The sequence below is a fragment of the Canis lupus genome, chromosome 5, assembly GCF_003254725.2.
Source record: "Canis lupus dingo isolate Sandy chromosome 5, ASM325472v2, whole genome shotgun sequence".
Taxonomy (NCBI): Eukaryota; Metazoa; Chordata; class Mammalia; order Carnivora; family Canidae; genus Canis; species Canis lupus.
Window position 1 is genome coordinate 67,119,399 of NC_064247.1, and position 21,785 is coordinate 67,141,183.

At 48.7% G+C, this 21,785-nt stretch overlaps 2 protein-coding genes across 7 annotated transcripts in view; one reads left to right on the top strand and one right to left on the bottom strand.

The window, feature by feature from the left end:
- The first annotated feature begins 1,812 nt into the window (after positions 1-1,812).
- Positions 1,813-16,231, top strand: GINS2 (GINS complex subunit 2). The gene is made up of 5 exons (XM_025427035.3): positions 1,813-2,010; positions 4,138-4,252; positions 11,379-11,478; positions 15,192-15,318; positions 15,559-16,231. The coding sequence occupies exons 1-5, from the start codon at positions 1,921-1,923 to the stop codon at positions 15,682-15,684; spliced, it is 558 nt and encodes a 185-aa protein (XP_025282820.1). The 5' UTR covers positions 1,813-1,920; the 3' UTR covers positions 15,685-16,231.
- A 1,510-nt stretch (positions 16,232-17,741) lies between these two features.
- Positions 17,742-21,785, bottom strand: part of GSE1 (Gse1 coiled-coil protein) — a 413,751-nt gene continuing 409,707 nt past the window's right edge. For all 6 annotated transcript variants that reach the window (XM_025427032.3, XM_025427033.3, XM_025427034.3 and 3 more), the window contains one exon: positions 17,742-21,598. In XM_025427032.3, coding sequence (XP_025282817.3) covers positions 21,464-21,598 — 135 coding nt within the window. In that variant the 3' untranslated portion in view covers positions 17,742-21,463. The remainder of the gene's footprint in view (positions 21,599-21,785) is intronic.

The window sequence follows — 21,785 nt, forward strand, 5'->3', positions numbered from 1 at the left end:
CTTCTGGAGAGTCTGGCTGGCACAGCTGGTAGGACATCTGACTCTTTATCTTGGGGTCATGAGTTCAAGACCCATGTTGCGTTAGAGGTTTTTTGGGTGTGTGTGTGTTAGAGATTAATTAAAAAATCACCAGCTCCACGGATTGAGCCAGCCAGTTTGTTTTTTTTTTTTTTTAAAGATTTTATTTACTTAATCATGAGACACACACCACACACACATAGAGGCAGAGACACAGGCAGGGGGAGAAGCAGGCTCCATGCAGGGAGGCCGATGCAGGACTTGATCCTGGGTCTCCAGGATCAGGCCCCAGGCTGAAAGTGGCGCTAAACCGAGTCAGCCAGTTTTATATAATGGCTCACAATGAAGGTGATTTCCAGTGCAGATAAATAGCAGACTTAGCTTGCTAGGCCATGTAAGTGGACAGAACTTAATTATGGCCTTATTTCATTTCTCCGACAACCCGACATGGGGCAGATTTCAGGGGGCTTAGGGAGGGAAGCATGGAGTTTTCTGGGGTGGGGCAACTTTCCTTTGGGGATTTGGAACCCTGGAATCCTCCTGTCTCTTGTGTTTTTTCTCAGGACCTCATGATCAAGGGTTCAAATTCAGCCCACTGTCCCTAGCCTGCACTGGCAGCTTCACCCCCAGGAAGCTTTCTGGCCCTAGTTAAAATTCAGTTTTTTTTTTTTTTAAAGATTTTATTTATTTATTCACAGAGACAGAGAGAAAGAGGGAGGCAGAGACACAGGCAGAGGGAGAAGCAGCATCATAACAGAGAGCCCGACGTGGGACTCGATCCAGGGTCTCCAGGATCACGCCCTGGGCTGCAGGTGGCGCTAAACCACTGCACCACCAGGGCTGCCCTAAAATTCAGTTCTCTATCCCACCCCAGACCCCTAACTCACTGTTCTCCAGGAGCGTGCATGTTAACACTCAGAATCTTCTGGGTGGATTCTGACCCAGAAGAGAATGTGAGAAGCACTGCTATTAGGTTTTACATTAAGTCCGTGGTCTAGAGGAAGGGACAGAGAAGCTCATCAGTAGTGTTTGCAGCAGCTGTGCAAACCTGCCCCTTCCTGAGTCTCACCTGGGGTGCTTGGCAAAGTACACACTGTGAAGATGTGGGCGAGGTGGGAAATCTGCCTTTTTTTTAATTTTTAGGATTTTATTTATTTGAGAACGAGTGGGCGAGCATGAGCCAGGTGAAGGGCAGAGGGAGAAGCCGACTCCCTGCTAAGCAGGGAGCCTGATATAGGGCTGGATCCCAGGATCCTGGGGTCATGACCCAAGCCACAGGCAGACGCCCAATCTACTGAGCCACCCAGGCGTCCCAGGAATCTACCTTTTTATAGGTTCTAATCAATATGTAAAGAGAAGACAAAAGCTTGTGAAGTTAAGGAAAACAAGGCTATATTTCTCACTCCGCTGGGGCCCAGGCCACATGTGTCTGGCTAGGTCACAGCCACGACCTAATAATCAATGCACTTACTCGTGTCCCGGGGCGGGTCCCAGTGCCCACGTGCACCGATCTCCACCCCCAGCTTGACTCAGAGTGTAGGCGCTCAGGACAGGTGAAGGGAGGCGGAAGCGCGGGGAACCGCGGCCGGAGAGCCCGCAGCGCCAGGTGCACGGCGCGAAGCACCGCCTACCGGAGGAGCGCGGAGGGGGCGGGGCCGGCCCTGCCGCGAGGCTGGGGGGCGTGGTCTGCTCAGCCTCGTTGACGTTGGCCAATCCGTGGACTCGAGGCGGCCGCGGTCCCCGCCTCCCGCCGCCACGGGGAGAGCGCCGTGTTGCTATTGGCTGGCCGAGGCTTCTTCCGGTCCAGGGGGGCGGGCCCCACGCGGTGGCGGGAAAGCTGTGGCCCTGGCCCTTCACCCCGGACTGTGAGGGGCTGCCGGTTGCGACGTGTCTCTGGCCAGCATGGACGCGGCGGAGGTGGAGTTTCTGGCTGAGAAGGAGCTGGTCACCATAATCCCAAACTTCAGCCTAGACCAGATCTACCTCATCGGGGTAAGGGCTGGGGCAGCCATTTGCCTGAGGCCCCAGCGCCTGGGAGACGCGGTAGTGATGGGGTTGCCGCGGACACCCGCCGAGTGGACGGGGCTGGGGAACCCTGAGTGGTCGGGGGGGACCCTGAGGAGGGGATGCCCAGTGGTCGGGGGGAGTACTGGGAGGGACGCCGAGGTGGGGGGAGCTCCTGAGGGGGGACGCCCAGTGGTGGGGGGGAGCACCTGAGGGGAGCACGCCCCGTGGTCGGGGGGAGTACTGGGGGGGACGCCCAGTGGTCGGGGGGAGTACTGGGAGGGAGCACCTGAGGGGGGGAGCGCCTGAGGGGGGGGAGCGCCTGAGGGGGGACGCCCCGTGGTCGGGGGGAGTACTGGGGGAGACGCCCCGTGGTGGGGGGGAGCGCCTGAGGGGAGGACGCCCCGTGGTCGGGGGGAGCACCTGAGGGGGGGATGCCCCGTGGTGGGGGGAGCACCTGAGGGGGGATGCCCAGTGGTGGGGGGGAGCGCCTGAGGGGAGGACGCCCCGTGGTCGGGGGGAGTACTGGGGGGGACGCCCCGTGGTGGGGGGAGCACCTGAGGGGGGGATGCCCAGTGGTGGGGGGAGCGCCTGAGGGAGGACGCCCCGTGGTCGGGGGGAGTACTGGGGGGGACGCCCAGTGGTGGGGGGGACGCCCAGTGGTGGGGGGAGCGCCTGAGGGGAGGACGCCCAGTGGTGGGGGGGAGCGCCTGAGGGGGGACGCCCCGTGGTGGGGGGAGCACCTGAGGGGGGGATGCCCAGTGGTGGGGGGGAGCACCTGAGGGGAGGATGCCCAGTGGTGGGGGGGAGCGCCTGAGGGAGGACGCCCCGTGGTCGGGGGGAGTACTGGGGGGGACGCCCAGTGGTGGGGGGGACGCCCAGTGGTGGGGGGAGCGCCTGAGGGGAGGACGCCCAGTGGTGGGGGGAGCGCCTGAGGGAGGACGCCCCGTGGTCGGGGGGAGTACTGGGGGGGACGCCCAGTGGTGGGGGGGACGCCCAGTGGTGGGGGGAGCGCCTGAGGGGAGGACGCCCAGTGGTGGGGGGAGCGCCTGAGGGGAGGACGCCCAGTGGTGGGGGGGAGCGCCTGAGGGGGGACGCCCAGTGGTGGGGGGAGCACCTGAGGGGGGGATGCCCAGTGGTGGGGGGGAGCACCTGAGGGGAACACGCCCCGTGGTCGGGGGGAGTACTGGGGGGGACGCCCCGTGGTCGGGGGGAGCACCTGAGGGGGGATGCCCAGTGGTGGGGGGGAGCACCTGAGGGGAACACGCCCCGTGGTCGGGGGGAGTACTGGGGGGGACGCCCAGTGGTGGGGGGGAGCGCCTGAGGGGAGGACGCCCCGTGGGGGGGGAGCACCTGAGGGGAGGACGCCCCGTAGTCGGGGAGGGGGGAGCACCTGAGGGGAGCACGGCCAGTGGTGGGGGAGCACTGAGGGGGGACGCCCAGTGGTCGAGGGGGAGCACCTGACGGGGGACGCCCAGTGGTGGGGGGGAGCATCTGAGGGGAGGATGCCCAGTGGTCCGGGGATGCCCGAGTGGTGGTGGGGTATACCTAGGGGTTATGCTGAGTGGTGTGGGGGGGACTACCTGCGGGGGTACAATGAGTGGTGGTGGTGGGGAGTTCTTGGAGGGGATGCCTGGTGGTTGGGGGGAGTTCATGAGGGGGGACTCTGAATGGAATATGGGAGGATACAGGGTGGGGTGACCTCGAGTTTTGGGGGAAGAGAGGCGGGTGCTGTGGGGGAGTACTGGGGAGGGAGAGACACTGAGTGGCCAGTGGTGGGTTGGGGCAGGGGTACAGGTTGGGTGGATGCAGAGGGGAGGAAGAGGTGAGCAGGTTCTCATCCTGGGCCCAGCACCTCAGCTGTTCCAGCCACCTTCCCTGCAGCACCCTGCAGGAAACCCATGCTCAGGTGAGCTGGCCAGGTGTGCAGCTGAGGACAGTGCCCACGGCCTGATCACTTGATTGGAGCTACCTTGCTGGGTGTATGTTCACAGTTGGGCTTTTTCCTTTGGGTTTCAACATCTGCAACGCCTTTTCCCTTGTTGGACAGCAGTGGGGTCCAGTAGTGCCCTGTGCCATATTTTGTCTTACCAGGACTTGGTTTTTCTTTGGCAGGGGGACCTGGGGCCTTTTAACCCTGGTTTACCAGTGGAAGTGCCTCTGTGGCTGGCGATTAACCTGAAACAGAGACAGAAGTGTCGGCTGATTCCTCCTGAGTGGATGGATGTGGGTAAGGACCTGGGTGGAGCAGGGCCAAGTGACACCTTCCCTTAGGGTGCAAGCACGGAGCCCCTTCCACTTACTCCAACATCCACTGGTCAGCTGAAATTTTAAAAACATTTTGTTTATTTATTTGACAGAGAGTGCAAGGGAGGATGAGTGGGAGTAGAGGGAGAAGCAGACTCCCTGCTGAGCAGGGTCCCCCCCCCCGCCGCCCCCCCCCCCCCACACAACTGAGCCACCCAGTGCTGATCAGCTGGAATTAATGAACGGTTAGAGATTCACCTCTTAGTTTGCTAACCACTATTACTAATGTCATGTTAGTTTGAGGCATCTACACCAAATTTCGCTCAGATTTTGATTTTAAGATAATTCCACTTGCTTTATTTTTTTATTTATTTTTATTTTAAAAAAAATATTTTATTTGAGAGAGAGCAGGGCGAGAGAGTGAACATGGGGTGGGGGAGGGGCAGGGGGAAGGGGAGAAGTAGGCTCCCCACTGAGCGGGGAGCCCGAAGTGGGGCTCAATCCCAGGACCCTGAGATCATGACCTGAGCGGGAAGGCAGATGCTTAACCAGTTGAGCCACCAGGTGCCCCTCAACTGGCTTTAAAATTAAGAATATTGTAGGGTGTCTGGGAGGCTCATGTTGGTTAAACTTATGCCTTTGGCTCAGGTCATGATACTAGGATCCTGGGATTGAGCCCCTCATTGGGCTCCCTGTTCAGCAGTAAGTCTGTTTCTCCCTCTGCCCCTCTGTATGCCTGTGTGTGTGTGCTCTTTCTCTTTCAAAATCTTTAAAATAAAATTAAGAATATTGTATGGCTTTGAAGAAACATTTCTTCTAACTTTAAAAAAATAACTATATTGGGGTGCCTGGCTGGCTCAGCCAGTAGAGCATACTACTCTTGACCTTGGAGTTGTGAGTGACCTTGGGTTCATAAGTTTGAGCCCCATGTATTGACAAGCATATTAAGTAAGGGGCTGGGTTCTCTTACATTATAGAGAATGCATGAAAATAATGCATCATCCAAACAAGGGAATATTACCCATATAAAGGAATGACGCACTGATCGTGCTTCGACTGAATGAACCTTGAACACATTATGTTACATGAAAAATAGAAAAGACACAAAGATCATTTACAACTTTGAATATACTAAAAACTATTGAGTTGTACATCTTATTTTTTTAAAGATTTATTTTAGAGGAGGAGATAGACAAAGAATCTCAAGCAGACTCTGCAGTGAGCAACTGTGCAGTGAGCATGGAGCCTGATGCAGGCAGGGCTCGATCCCATGACCCTGAGATCATGACCTTAGCTGAAACCAAGAGTTGGACCCCTAACCGACTGTGCCACCCAAGTGCCCCTGAATTATATATTTTATTTTATTTTATTTTTTTAGATTTTTATTCATGAAAGACACACGTGCGCGCGCGCGCGCACACACACACACACACACACACACACACACAGAGGCAGAGACACAGGCAGAGGGAGAAGCAGGCTCCATGCAGGGAGCCTGACATGGGACTCGATCCCAGGTTTCGAGGATCAGGCCCTGGCAGGCGCTAAACTGCTGAGCCACCCAGGCTGCCCTGAATTATATATTTTAAATGGGTGAATTGTATAGTGTATTGATTATGCCTCACTAATAAAGAAAATGATGGGGGCGTCTGCATTCAGCTCAAGGCCTGATCTCATGGTCCTGAGATAGAGCCCTAGGGTGAGCTCAGTGCTCAGCAGGGAGTCTGCTTCTCCCTCTCCTTCTGCCCCTCCTCCCACTCATGGGCACAAGCTCTCTCAAATCTTTATTTTTAAAATTTTTTTTAAAGGTTTTATTTATTTATTCATGAGAGACCCAGAAAAGAGAGGCAGAGACACAGGTGGAGGGAGAAGCAGGCTCCATATAGAGAGCCCAATGCTGGACTCCATCCCAGGACCCCTGGGATCAGGACCTGAGCCAAAGGCAGATGCTCCACCGCTGAGCCACCCAGGTGCCCTCTCTCAAATCTTTAAAATAAAAACTAATGTATCAGCAACGCAGGCAGAATTTATCCTGAGCCTTTGCAATCTTCTTCCTATCTCAGATAAAAGTGGCTCATTATAGCAAAGAACATTGATTTTATTTGGAATAGAGGGGGCATGTAGAGTTTGAAAAGCACCTGAGTGATTTTGATTGTCCCCTCCCAATTGGGAATCAGCCAGGGTCAGCTCCCATCTAGGAGTGAGGACATTTTGAGCCAGGCACTTTCAAATACAGTTTCAGAAAGATTGCGTGGGCATTTTCTCCTGGTCCTAAAGAGGGGGTGGCCCTGGAAGGTATGCAACAAAGGGAAACTCCTAATTCCTTCTGCTGAGGGGCTCTTTGACAGGGAACCCCCTCAGTTCTGGTTGTTAGTGCTACATCCCCTCCTGGCAGTTTCGGTCCTTTCAAACCCAAAGAATAGGGGCAAGAGCCTGTCTTGCAGGCCAGGCAGTGAAGGTGTGGAGAGAGAGCCTGAGCTTTTTCACAGGCCAGGCCCACGCTGGGGTGAGCAGTAGTGAAACCCCACTAGTTTGTCAGTAGAGAATGCCCAAGAGACCACTGCCCTCTGCTTCTGCCACCATACAGTTCTACCTATTCTTGTCCTATGAATGGAATCATCTATTAAGTCTGTTTTTGTCTCTTCTGTGACTTTTTTTTTTTTCAAAGATTTGAGAGAGTGCACCTGCGTGAGTGGAGGAAGGGGCAGATAGAATCTCCAAACAGACTCCCCACTGAGGGCAGAACTCCCATCACCTGACCCAGAGATCAGGGCTGGGTGACCTGGGCTGAAACCAGGAGTTGGGTGCTCAACCAACTGAGCTACCCAGGTGCTCCTCTGTCACTGTTTTTGAGATTCATTCCTATTGTTGCACGTGGCATTACATCATTCTTTTATTGCCAAGTACTATTTCATTCATGATAAAATATTCCACATTTGATCACCCATTCTTCTGTTGGTAGGTATTTGGATTGTTTCCCATTTTTGGCTATTGCTGATTGAGGGGGGTTATGAACATTCCTATTGAAGTCTTTTTGTGGAAAAATGTTTTTTTTTTTTTTTTAAAGATTTTTATTTATTTATTTATTCATGAGAGACACAGAGAGAGAGAGAGCGAGAGAGAGGCAGAGACACAGGCAGAGGGAGAAGCAGGCTCTGTGCAGGGAGCCCGACATGGGACTCGATCCCAGGACTCCAGGATCACGCCCTGAGCTGAAGGCGGCACTAAACCCCTGAGCCACCCGGGATGCCCTGGAAAAATGTTTTTAATTCTCTTGGGTAAATACCTATGGTCATAGGGTGGACTATGCTTGACTTTGTAAGAAACCGCCACCCAGCCCTCCAGAATGGTTGAGGTATTCTGATCCCACCAGAATCGTGTGAGAGTTCCCAGTATTTCACATCCTGGCCAACACTGGGTGATGTCACTGTTTGATTCATCACAGTTTGAACAGCAGTATTTCATACTCTGATTTAGATGCGAGAAAAGAATGTCAACTGTATAAAAATGTCTGTGGAGAGAGGGCAGGAGGGAGTTATCCAGGCTGTGAGTCTGACCAGTTGCCAGAGGTGGGCAGGCATGGTTGGAGTCTAGGTGTATTTCGAAGGAGAATCTGTAGGATTTGCTGATGGACAGGCTGTAGGATCTGAGAGAGGAGAGTGAAGAATGAGTGCCAGCGTGGCTGACCTGAGCTACAGAATGATATGGAGTAGCTTGTCTCCTGAGCTGGGAAAGGCTTCAGGAGCATGAGGGCTGGGGTAGGGGTCCAGAGTTGGGGTTTGACCATGTCACATTGGAGATGCCTATTGGATATCTAAGTAGAAATAATGTGGGCAGAAGTATTTAGTCAGGAAGAAGGTGAAGGGACTTATTTGGGGATATGAATGTTGAAGTCATCATGAGTGCTTGGATGATATTTAAGTGAGGCAGGATGACATCACATGGGATATGGGTTTAGGTAGCCAAGGGGTCAGGGATCTGAGCTCTATACCCTAGTGTTGAAAGAGAGGTCAGGTAGGGCTAGAGGAATCCATGAGATAAGAGAACTCAGAGTGTGGTATTCCAGAAATCAAGTGATAAATACACTCCAAGCAGGATTGATCGTTGTCAGCTGTGAAGACAGATGGAACCGTTGGGTTTGGCTGAGCAGAGGTCATGGGCCTTGGTGTTGAGCAGTGTTTGTAGAAGGGTAGACTAGACACCCACCTGAGTGGTTGAAGAAAGGAAGTTAACTATTTTATTTTATTTTATTTTATTTTATTTTATTTATTTTTTTTTTAATTTTTTTTTTTATTTTTTTATTTTATGATAGTCACAGAGAGAGAGAGAGAGAGAGAGGCAGAGACACAGGCAGAGGGAGAAGCAGGCTCCATGCACCGGGAGCCCGACGTGGGATTCGATCCCGGGTCTCCAGGATCGCGCCCTGGGCCAAAGGCAGGCGCCAAACCGCTGCGCCACCCAGGGATCCCGAAGTTAACTATTTTAAAAAAAAAGTGGTTTGGTAGCTGATGTTGGGAGGATTTTTTTTTTAAGATCTTATTTTTTAGAGATGCCTGGCGGTTCAGTGGTTGAGTGTCTGCCTTCTGCTCAGGGTGTGATCCCGGGGTCCCAGGATTGAGTCCTGCATTGGGCTGCCTGCATGGAACCTGCTTCTCCCTCTGCCTGTCTCTGCCTCTCTCTGTATCTCTCATGAATAAATAAATAAAATCTTAAATTAAAAAAATTATTTAAAAAATTTATTTAAATTCAATTAATTAACATATAGTGTATTATTAGTTTCACAGGTAGAGTTCAGTGATTCATCAGTTGCATATAACACCCAGTGCCCATTCCATCATGCACCCTCCTTAATGCACCCTCATGCACCCACTCTGTCCTCCCACCTACATCCCCTCCAGCCACTTCATTTTGTTTCCTTGGGTTAAGAGTCTCTTATGGTTTGTCTCCCTCTCTGATTTAGTCTTTTTTTTTTTTTTTTTTTTTTTTTTTTTTTATTCATGAGAGACACACAGAGAGAGGCAGAGACATAGGCAGAGGGAGAAGCAGGCTCCCACAGGGAGCCCGGTGTAGGACTCGATTCCAGGACCCCAGGATCATGCCCTGAGCCAGAAGCAGACGCTTAACCACTGAGCCACCCAGGTGTCCCTGATTTTGTCTTATTTTACTCTCCCTTCCCCTTTGATCGTCTGTTTTGTTTCTTAAATTCACATGGGTGAAATCATATGATCATTGTTTTTCTCTTATTTCACTTACTTAAGGTTTTATTTATTTTTAAAATTTTATTTATTTGAGAGAGAATGAGAGTGAGAGAGATCACAGAGAGGGAGAACGCGAACCAGACTGCCTGCTAAACAGGGAGCTTGACTCGGGTATTGATCCCAGAACCCTGAGATCGTGACCTGAACCGAAGGCAGACACTCAACAAACTGAGCCACCCAGACACCCCTAGACTCTTTCTCCCTCTCTTTTAATTTTTTTCTTTTTCTTTTTTAATAAATTGTATTTATCTATTCATGAGAGACCCAGAGACAGAAAGAGAGGCAGAGACACAGGCAGAGGGAGAAGCCGGCTCCATGCAGGAAGCCCAACGTTGGACTCCATCCCAGGTCTCCAGGATCAGGCCCTGGGCTGAAGGCAGCACTAAACCACTGAGCCACCAGGGCTGCCCTCTTATTTTTTTTTTAAAGACTTAGAGCAAGCAGGGAGAGGGGCAGAGGAAAAGAGAGAAGAAGACCGCGCTGAGTAGAGAGCCTGACTTGGGGCTGGATCCTAGGCCCCTGAGATCGTGACCCGAACCAAAATCAAGAGTCAAATGTTCAACTGATTGAGACAGCCAGGCACCCTAGGATTTTTCATTTTAAGATGGAAGCTATTGTAGTGAGGTTGATGGAATGGTTAAGTAGTGAGGACAACAGTGAATGCTCGAGTGAGCATTGATAGGGTGGTGTCCTATGAAGGTTGGAGAGGAGGTCCAGGATACACCTGGATGGCTGTTCCTAGTGCACAGAGACAGGTGTGGAGGGGGTTGGGAGCAGTGTACCAGTAGGAGTGTGCAGGTTCTCAGAAGGAGAGCATTAGAGTGAGCAGGTGAATGGAACAGGGGAGTAAATCGGGTTGTAGCATGGCACCAAGGGTCCCTGAAGAGGGGACCCATCACTGACAGATTCCCCCCACCCCCAGCACAGTTGTGTGTGTGTCCCTCAGCCACAGTGGCCAGTCCACATTCAGGACTTTCTCAGGCCCATAAACCAGGGAGAGAGGGGTGCTGCTGCTGGATGGAATTGGGCTCCACTGCTGGATTCCAGATGCTGGGCTTTAACCCCCCATGATCATCACCCACCCCCAGGTTGGAAGCACTGCTGTTCTATGTCCTCTTGCTCTCCTCTGAACAAGGCTTCATATACATAAGTAAATTTCTCCAGTCACTGGTTACTCTCTTCACCTTTTGCATCAAAGGTAGAACACTTGTCTCTTTCCCTAAGAAAAGAATTTCTGACTCAGACACAGTTTCATCAGTACTACATCCTGTGGGCCAGAGCAGCAACACCCACAAAAATTTACCACCTTCTATAAGAGAAACTTTTTTTTTCTTTTATTAAAGATTTTATTTATTTACTCATGAGATACATAGAGAGGCAGAGACACAGGCAGAGGGAGAAGCCGGCTCCATCCAGGGAGCCTGACATGGGATTCGATCCCGGGTCTCCAGAATCAGGCCCTGGGCTGAAGGCGGCGCTAAACCACTGAGCCACTCGGACCGCCCCCCGCCCTTTTTTAAGATTTTGTTTATTTGTGAGAGACAACAGAGTGAGAAAGGCAGGCTCCATGCAGGGAGCCTGATGTGGGACTTGATCCCTGGTCTCCAGGATCATGCCCTGGGCCAAAGGCAGGTGCCCAACTGCTGAGTCACCCAGGTGTCCCTATAAGAGAAACTTTTGAGGAAATAGGCCCTGAATCCTCTAATTAGTGATATGGTACTCCAAAAAGTGCTTTTTTTCCTTTGTTTCTGTTAGTTGATCCAATAGGTAATGTAGATACCTGATAAAGTTGGAAAACTTAAATATTTTGGGCATGGTGATGGTAAAAATGTATGCACTTCTAAATTTCAGAAAAGTTGGAGAAGATTAGGGATCACGAGCGGAAGGAAGAAACCTTTACCCCTATGCCTAGCCCTTACTACATGGAACTTACCAAACTCCTGTTAAATCAGTAAGTATGTGTCCTCCTTAGAGCCACGTATAAAGTGAAACTCCTGATTCTTGTCCCTTACACCATCCCTCCTTTCTCATTCCACATTCAACTCTGAGGTGAGGGGTATCCCCGGCCACCTAGTTCCCTGTGTCAGTTACCTGGGGGGCGTTTGTATGCACCTATTCTCTTGCCTGGGCTTTCTTCCCACCTCTACCTCTCCTGGGGAATCCCTTGTTGCTTTATCACTTGACATTGAACCCCAGTGAGTCTTCTTTTTCTTAACTGTAGCTCTGTTTTATTGGTGAAGCTTTACTGTGTCTGTGTTTTATTGGTGAGTCTTCCACTGTGTGCATTTGAGTTCTTGTATGTCTTTCACAGGAAAGGCCAGAGGGCTCACACTTGCTCTGAACCCTAGCTGTAATGAAAGCCCACTGGGGGCAAAAAGTGTGGTGTAGTAGCTTTTTTCCCTGTGTCCATTTATGGTTCCGCATTGGCTTCTAATTCATTCTCCATGTTGCAGCCAGAGTGGACTTTTAAAGATGGAGCTGCCATGTGACATCCCTGTTCTTTGGAGCCTGTCCAGGGTTTAGACTAAAGTCTTCATGATGGCATGCAAAGCACTGCCTAGCCTGATCTCCTTCTGCCTTATTCATGGCTTCTATAATTCTTCCCTCTGATTTTTTAGGTTCCAGGCTCACGTTGGCCTCTTTTACTTCCTTACACATACCAGGATCCTCAGGGCTTTCATATACTGTTCCCTCTGTTCAGTAGGTCCAGCTATTCTCTGTTCCCTCCTTTGGTTTAGCCTAACTGGTACTCCTCACAGGTTAAGGATGCCAGTCCTCTTGGCAGCTCTGTAGCCCCCATGGCATTTATTTGTCAGCTGTAATCTCCTAATCACTAGTCAGACTGCCTTCCCACCCCTACCCCAGTTCTAAAGGGTGGGGACTGGGATGCCTGAGTGGCTCAGTCAATTAAGAGTCTGACTCTAGATTTTGGTGCAGGTCATGAGATTGAGTCCTGTGTCAGGCTCCACGCTGGGCATGAAGCCTGCTTGAGGTTCCCTCTCCCCTTGCCCCTCCACCCTCAATCTGTGTACACATGTGCTCTCTTCCTCTAAAAAAAAAAAAAAAAAAGTGCAGGGATTGTGTCTTGTTTGCCCTAGTATGGTGCCTGGTGCATAGATATTTATTGAATGAAATCAGCAGAAGGGGACAGGCAAATGTGGATGATCTTGCATGGGAGATACTAGAATGTAATTTGCAAAATGTCAAGCTTTTGAAGCCCTGAGCACTTTTTTTTTTTTTTTTTTTTTTTTAAAGTAGGCTCCATGCCCAGTGTGGAGCCCAGTATGGGGTTTGAACTCACGACCTCGAGATCAAGACCTGAGCTGAGACCTAAGTCGGATGCTTAGCCGACTGAGCCACCCAGGTGCCCTCTGAGCAACCTTTTCATTGATGGATTCAAGAGCAGAACTATAACAAAAATGAGGAAGTTCCCTATTGTCTGCTGTAGAGCATGGGCCAGGGGCCCACTGCATGACACTATTCAAATGAAAATTTGTGGTACGTAACATGGACTTGCTCTTAAGTTGATATATGAGACTACAGATTACAACATATTAAGCATTCCAGTAGATAGTGGAAATAGTCACAAGGGCTTGAGCCCCACTTAGTGGGGAAGAAGTGTGGGCCTGTTAATCAGAAGTTCCACACTGCAGTGTGATGTCCTGTTCAGAGCATGTGGGGATGCAGCCCTAATGTCTGGTGGTGCCAGAGAAGGCATCCCTTTAAGAAAGAGGGAGGGAAGGGACACTCTAGGTAGAAGGCAGGGACATGTGAACGGGCATGGTATGTTTGGGGAAGCAGAACTGTTGGGGCAGATGTAGACTAAGTGAAGGGACAGGATGCTGAGGCTGTTATTCTGTGGCGGCAGTGTCTTGGGGAGGTTGTTTGGCAGGGGTGTGTTGTCCAATGGATCGGAAAGCCTTCTGTGGCAGTTGGCAGGGGGACTTGGAAGGGAAAGTACAGAAGCAGAGGTGAGGGCCCTCTTCACCTTTAGTTTTTGAAGTTTAGGATCTTATGTATGCAGTTTAAACTTTGGTTTTGTGATTCTTTGTAATTCATTCGGCCAAGGGACCTAATTTTACCTTTGTTCTGCAGTTAATAAGTACCTGGGAGCCTTTGTTCTTTAACCTGCTGTCCAGAGCATAAGATCCAAATGTTTGGTTCTTAAATACAATCCACTATGTAAATTTTATACCACTGATTCTTCACTACTAATCACAAGCTACTTTCAGTATGTGGAGAGGCCACTTCCAGCTTTCCTAGCATGCCTGGTGATGGACCGTGTTAGCTTCTATTTTCACCTTCTATTTTGTTTTTCCCTTCAAAGGTTAGTTTAAAATACAGCTCACAACAAGGGGTGCCTGAATGGCTCAGTCAGTCACTTAAGTGTCTATCAATTTCAGCTCAGGTCTTGATCTTAGGGTCGTGAGTTCAAGTCCTGCACTGGGCTCCACGCTGGGTGTGGAGCCTACTTAAAAAAAAAAAAAGGCTAGAATGGTCAAAGGATTCAAAGTGTAGCTCAAGACAGGAAGGCTGTCACACTGACCCTTGTTGACTCCTGTTAAAACTTTTACCCAGAATTTGCTGTGTATAGGTATGTTCAGTTTATGCTAATTTGCAGTTTCTTTAGTTTCTGTAAAGTGTATTTTTATTTTCTTTGTGGAGTGAGACAGTACCTAGCCTTCAGAGCTTTTGGGAGGATAGACATGCTTTGTAGTGCTGAGCACAGTGCCTGGCACAGAGCTGTTATCTTCTTTCCCTGTCAGGTTGTAAGCCCTTGGATAAATATTGAGGTATGAGCAATAGCTGTCATGACCTCTGAGCGAACCGTCGAAGCAAATTCATTCAAGATGGAAATTCTATCGTACAGAACACTCAGTTACCCTGAGACAGAGAATGTCCAACTTAGAGCTTATTCTCTGAAGTCCTTGTATTGTAACCTGTCAGGGGATAGTTAACGTGAGCACAAATAACTGTGTGGGTCATGGCTGAATTTTCTTGGCACCAAGCTAAATTGCTAGAAAGGTTTACATCTTAATATTGAAAACAAGGCACCTGGGTGGCTCAGGTGGTAAAGCATCTGCCTTCAGCTCAGTTCGTGATCCCGAGGTCCTGGAATTGAGCCCCACATCAGGCTCCCTGCTCAGCCGGGGAGTCTGCTTCTCCCCCTCCCTTCTATTCCCCCTGCTTGTTCTCTCTTTCAAAAAAACAAACATTTTGCTCCTGTTTTCCTAAAGCCAAGCAGCATTTTTTTTTTCTTAAGATTTTATTTATTTATTCATGAGAGACACAGAGAGAGGCAGAGACACAAGCAGAGGGAGAAGCAGGCTCCATGCAGGGAGCCCGACTTGGGACTCGATCCTGGGTCTCCAGGATCAAGCCCTGAGCCGAGGGCAGATGCCCAACAGCTGAGCCACCCATGTGTCCCGCAGCATTTGTTTTGAAAGGCCATTTCTACCTGGAGGAGTGCCTGCGTGGCTTAGTTGGAAGAGCATGTGATTCTTGATCTTGGGGTCTCGAGTTTGAGTTCCAGATTAGGTGTGGAACCTACTTAAAGGAAGACCCACTTCTACCTGGATGTTGCTTTAGTTTACCAAGTGCTTCCTTACTTGATTCCCACCTCTGACCCCCTTCCCTCCCCACCACCCACCACCCTTCTTTTAGTGCTTCAGACAATATCCCAAAAGCAGACGAGATCCGGACCCTGGTCAAGGATGTGTGGGACACTCGCATTGCCAAACTACGGGTGTCTGCTGATAGCTTTGTGAGACAGCAGGAGGCACATGCCAAGGTAGGTATGCTCGGGAGGGGGCACAAGGATCTTTCCTGTGGCAGCTGCCTCTCCTCACATGCCCTCAAGGCCTGGTGCTGCTTGGATTATTGCAAGCAGGGATTATTCATAGTGTTGTGCCTTAAAAAAAAAAAAAAAAAACCTGTTATTCATTGATTACTTATTTTTATTCAGTAGATTTTACATTTTCTCAAATCAAGCACTCCTGAACCAACCCAGCAGGTTTTCTCTTGTGTTTAGCTGGATAACCTGACCTTGATGGAAATCAGCAGCAGCGGGCCTTTCCTCACAGAAGCACTCAATCACATGTACAAACTACGGACAAACCTGCAACCTCCTGAAAGCACCCAGTCTCAGGACTTCTAGAGAAGGCTATGTGCTTGGAAAGAAAGGCTTTGTATCTCCCAGCGGAGGCCTGCCGGGTGGTGTGTGTGTGTGTCCAGGTCATAATGGAGGTACTGGTATCTCTGGAGCTCTAGAACCCCTTTTGAATGTATGAAAAACTGTGTAATGAAACAAGGAATGGGTTCATAACATTGTTGGAAAGCAACAGGTTTGTGCTTAGTCTTTGAGACATTCTTTAATTCCACATCTGTCTCTAGGGAACCAGCTGTTCTTTTATGGGGGAGAGAAAGTTTTGGCAAAACAAGTTATTTTCTCCAGCAGAGCCTGCGGTCTCCTGTGTGGCATTGTCATGTGGGTGAACATTCAGTGATGTTTAGTGTTGCTTGTAAGTGAGAAATGTAGTAGGAATGATGATGTGGCCTGGGGCTTTTTTCCTTTCTTGACCCTGATCTCTTGGGCTAAATTTAGACTCTCCTAGAGTCTGCTCACACAGAGGTAGATGGCAGATGAGTGGTAAGATGTTGACCAGGGTTCACCATCTAAGCCCAATAAAGATGGACTCCACCCACATCTTGCATTGTTTTTTTTTTTTTTTTTTTTTTTCCCTTGCATTACTACCAAGTAAAGAGAGCAAGTCCTAAAGCTGAAATGGTTTGATCCAATGGGATGTGTGGCAGGCAGGGGTGATATTCAGACTGACACTTGGGTGTCTCTTGTTCTTTTGGCTATTTCTAGTTAAGGTGTAGCGGGTTTTTCCACAAGAAGAAAGCCAGGGAACTCCCTGGCTGCTTGAAGCTCAGCTGCCATCATGAATGACATAGTAACTGTCCAACCAGAGCAAATTGAGCAAGTTCATGACCAACCAGACTCCTTCATGGAAACAGATGGGTCATTGGTGTTCTTCACCCTGGGGAAGGCAACAGTATCTAATACAGAAAATCAAGACAAAGTAGCCACAATGTACAAGACCACACCAGATAACATCTTTGGATTCAGAAGCCATTTTGGGGGTGGCAAGACAGCTGGCTCTGGTGTGATTTAGGATTCCTTGGATTATGCAAAAAGAGGAAACAAACCCACTGATGTGTAAGACACAACCCATATGAGAAGAGAAAGACCTAAGGAAAACAGCAAAAGGAACGCCAAGGCAGAATTAAGAAAGTCTAGGGGACTGCAAAAGCCAAGGCTGGTGCTGGCAAACAGCTCAAGATTGGACGACAGGAATAAAGATTCTGCAGTGACACTATCTGTGGTGATTGTGCAGATCTTTCACATTAATAACTTTACAAGTTTTAAAAAAAAAGCCCAGGATAAACAGATTGCATGATCTGGGGTGTGTGAATGAGGCTGAAGTCCAGATGTTGGGAGGGGAAATCGTGCCCATATTGCTGCTCTTGCTGGATGGAGAGAACCAGTTGGAGGCAGCGGTGTCTTAAGGAAGGGTCCATTTCTTTTTCTAGGAGAAACTTTTCAATTGTAGTGGTTTAGAATTGCCCTAGAACTAACCTTACCTTGAGAGGAGAAATGAGTCTCAAGTCCTACAGGGTAGGGTTCTGTCACCAGCTGGTTTTTGACCATAGCACTGCTGGTCAGACCATGTTCTGCCTAGGGCTTTTCTGCGTGTACACACACGATCAACTGAGCCTAGAGAACAGTTTCTGGATTTTGCCCTTCAGTGTTCAAAGCCCAGATGCCTGTTACTCAAGTACGGTTTCTCTGTTCCAGATCACTACCCAGCTGTCCCTCTGACAAACATCTGAGGGTTATTATTTGAACACTGCAGGGTCAGATAGGAAGACCTGGTCTCTGTCATTTAGGTGATTGTTTTAGAGAGTTGCTTTCAGATGACAGGACTTGCCTTTTCATCTGCAGACTCTTCTAGAATGAGAAACCACATGCTACTGGGGAGGGTCAGAGTCCCATATATCATAGAGCTCCCCCTTACTATCCTGTGCTCTTGAAATCTGGCTGAGGTTATAATCGAATTTGTCTCCATGTTTTACCTGTAAAGCTAGATGGCTGAGCTTTTCTGCCCCCTCCCCCCCTTTTTCTGCCCTATTATAAAAAAGATTTTCCTCTTAATGATTTAGGAAGATTTTATTTTTTGGATGTTGTCAGAAATTACAGCAATATATTCATAAATACCTAATTACTACATTCAACAAATAATATTACAATACAATTAATTCAAACAAGTACACTTAGAACAGGTTTAATTTCACAGCATCTAAACTGCCCCCAGAGTGACCGAGGCATTCCTCCTCCCTCCCATGTACTGGTTTTACTGTTCTAGCAATTAAGCACAGGGTACATACAAAGTAACACAACCAATTAGATGGTCTTCCTCAGGTCAAGGCAGAGAGAAGAGTTTCACTTAAGCGTTGGATCAAGAAGTTGGGGCAGACAGGCTACTGCAAGTAGTGAGGAAGTCAGTAACTGGTTTCCTGGAAAAAGAGTGCAGGGATGGCTAAGTGGCTAATATACACCTAAGAGTAACAGAATCGGCTTATGCTGACCATCTCCATCTTGTGGTAGATCCTTAGAATTTTCTACTTAAAAACAGCTCAGAGGTGAAAGGGGGTATCTGATTTTTGAGATTTGGCAGCATGATTAAGCTACTTGAGGAAAGTACCATTCCATGTACAAACTTGGGATTTCTTGTGTTGTAATTCTCGGCTATTGAAAGCGTGGGCTCCTTTTAATGTTTTTGGAATTTGCTTTAGGATATAATCCTCTAGAATGTAAATGCCAATTAAGTGTCTAGTTTCTTTCTAGAGGAAAAAACTAAGTCCTGTCTTGGTCACCTCTAGGAGATCATGGATTGAGATATTTTATGTCCATTTGGCTTTATGAAACAAAATATTTCCAAATGATCAGGTTATATATAGTGCCAAGTTTTGGGGAGAGCTCTGGTTTGTTTCTAATGATCTGATTAAATGTGGAACCACACGCCTCAGCTCTGGAAGTTGAGTGCAGTCCCCTTTAGGACAGATGGCAGCCGGAGCTTCCAGGTGTGGTAGGAAGACACAAGGTCGTGAAAGACGGAAGTCTTCACGAAAATACTGACACAAGTTGCATAAACAATTCTAGAGCAAACTTGGTGTACTTCTGAACTTTGTCTTTTAAACTGTGTGAACTAGCTGAACAGAAAGCTTCAGAAATTATGTATTTGTCAATTTTTCAGCCCAAACTGAAGACTTAGGTGCTGCTGTGCTGTTTCTGAATCATCTGAAGATTATGGGATGGGAAAAAAACCATGATTGGGCACCAGGTCTCACTGGTGTACTTTGCTTTCTTACCTTAGCTTTTTCATGCTGCCTTACTGGTTTATATTCTGATTGTCTTATTACAGATAGGTGAGCATGTGGGGGAGTCAGAGTGACAGAAAGCATGAAGGCAGGCGGGGGGGGGGGGGGAGGTGGTATTTCCAGCTGGAAGGAACAAGAAGAGTTCTAGCTCTGGGACAGAGCTGTACCCACAGCTGGTTGTAACCCACGGGCAGAGACCTCCCCTGTATAGCTCCATCCCTTTACCCCGCGACCTCCTCCCATTACAGAAAAGCCCAACAAGGGGCTCCCCTTGGATGGTGAAGGGCTGGGCTGTACTTCCTGTTTCCTCTGGCCATTGCCAAGCTGATTAGCAGGGGCATCCAGCCCTTTCCTGTGATTTTGGGGGGTAGGGTGGGGGACAGGGAGGGAGGTGCTAAGATATAACTCTTAAGCTTGCTGTTTCAGACTGGAAATAGCAAGCAGACTTTTAGAGAAATTCAATAATAGTTTCTCTGACTGTTGGCAGTAGAGCTCCCTCTGAACACCTGTCCCCACTTGTGGAACATGTTGATCTCTCAATGTCTTTGCAGGGGAGGAGGCCCACAGAACAGGCCTTCGTTCTCTTCAAGTCGTTTTTGTGGAGAGGAAGGCGCTTGTTGACTGCTGATAATACTGGCGGCACTTTTTGTCTGAGTTTGCTAATAACTGGAAGATTCTTGGCAGACATACAAAGCAAACGGTGTGGGAACAGATAAAGCAACACAGTGCCATCTGCCAGCAAGCTGTTCTGCACAGCTAAGGTCTGGGGCTGAGGGCGCGGCCACTGATCACAGTGAGTAGCCTTCCTGAAGGTCAGCCAGCCCTTCCCCTGACCCAGGGTGAAGGGGACAGCGGCCATCAAGATTCTTGCCTCTACTCCCACCCCTGACAGACCAACCACTGGCTGCTCTGGGTCTCTGGTTTGGGCCCATTCGGCAAGAGGTTACCTGCTTGATCTAGAGTAGACACTGCCTGAATGAGCAGTAACTGGGACAAGGAGGAAACACTGCTTCGCACTGAGATGGCATTCCCAGCTGCTCCTATGCTCATGACCATGTAAGTTCGAGAGGAGGAGAAGTTCAGCTCAGACATTGTTTACCCTACTTTTAGGCTTTTACAAAGCTTTGCATCTAAATAAAGCTTCTAAAGTTTCTACTTTGCACCTGTTCTCAGACTGCTGTAAGACACCTTAGAATCCTATCACAGAACTCGCTCACTTCCTGACCGGTTCTTTCAACAGAGCCGTGTGCACGCACAGGTGCATACACGACAGCTGCTTGTTCCCGCCTGGGGACAAGCCCCTCCTCAATAGCAACTGGTTCTGGGTGCTGTCCAGAGCCAGGGGGAGGGGACAGGAGGAGGTAAGAAGTAACACATGGCTTTCTACATCACTTTCTGGTGCAACTCAAAAATGAAGTGATCGCATAGGCGCCAGTGGTAAGCTCTTTTACTTTTCTTCTTCTTTAATTTTTAAAAACACTTCAATATTTTAATGTCCTGACCAGCAGCAGTACAAACACTAAAAGCAAGTTTTTTTGCCCAGAAAAACAAAAGCAAAAAAACAAACAAAACCCCCAAACAGGAAAACAAACAAACAAAAATCCCCCCAAACCACATATTAAAAATGGCAGGCTTTTTATAACAATAATTAAAGTAATAAAAACATACAAAACTTTGTTTTTTTTAATATATATACACAGTACAAGGCTGAAGCACCTTTGACTTTTCTCTCAAAATTTACGTTTGTATGAAAACACAGCCCACTGCAGTAACAATTTGGTGGGTGTGAACATATGTATACATAGAGCTCTGTACATTTTCCCCCACGGAGTAATAAAAAGGTACCTTCAGTTTGTTGATGCACTTTAGAGGAGAGCTTTTCCAGGGAAAAGCCTTTGGGTGAGGCTTTAGTACTGTTGCTTTGTGTGCTCCTAGGACCTGTTGCTTTGAAGAAAATTTTGCAGAAAAGTAACAAACAAATAAGCCCTTTCCTGGAAATGCACCCCACCTTCTTCCAGCTGAAGCAGGTCTCAGTCCTGTGGAGGAGCGAGGCCGGCCCCACGCTGCAGCGAAAGCAGACTGGGTTATTGGGGAGTGCTCACACGGCCACACCAGGAACAGAACACGCTCGGTCTGATCCAGTCTTACGCACCCAGGGGCCAGAAATGATCAAGTTTTAGTGTTGGTATAGGGAGCCTTCACTTTCAGATTTGAAAATAATGATGGGGGAAGAATAAAACCACCTTTAAAAAGAAAGAACTATGGGCGTCCTACATTGGTTGCTCGCTGAATGACAAAGGTGATTCAGGTGCATTGAAGTCAAGGCGAGTTCGTTCGTTCTTCTGGAGCCTGGAATCCTTTGCTTCATGCATGGCACATTCTCATTTTTTTTTTTAAGCTTCAAACCTCCCAGTGAAAAATATTAAATATTCAAGGTAATAAAATAGATAATATTTCTATACTATAGGTTCGGCCTAGTGCAAGGGAAACCGTCACCTAGGATATCCCTTAAAGTAACCTCTAGGCCAATGCATTGCAGGCAACGCAAGGCACTTCCTCAAGTGATCCAGTTCTGCCTGGAGTCGCTCCCTCTCTGAAACAATCTTCTGTTTCTGGCTCCTCAATTCCTGGAGAGAGAGAGAGAGAGAGAGAGAGAGAGAGATTCAGGTAAAACATTGATTTTGCAGTAAGGAAATGGGCACGATACATGAATGCTCTGGGGGTCATATGGAAAGGCAGACCAAGACTCAAGAAACCTCCCCTTCCTGGCTCAGAATTCTGATCACAGTCTCTGGAAGAACCAGTTTAAGCTGT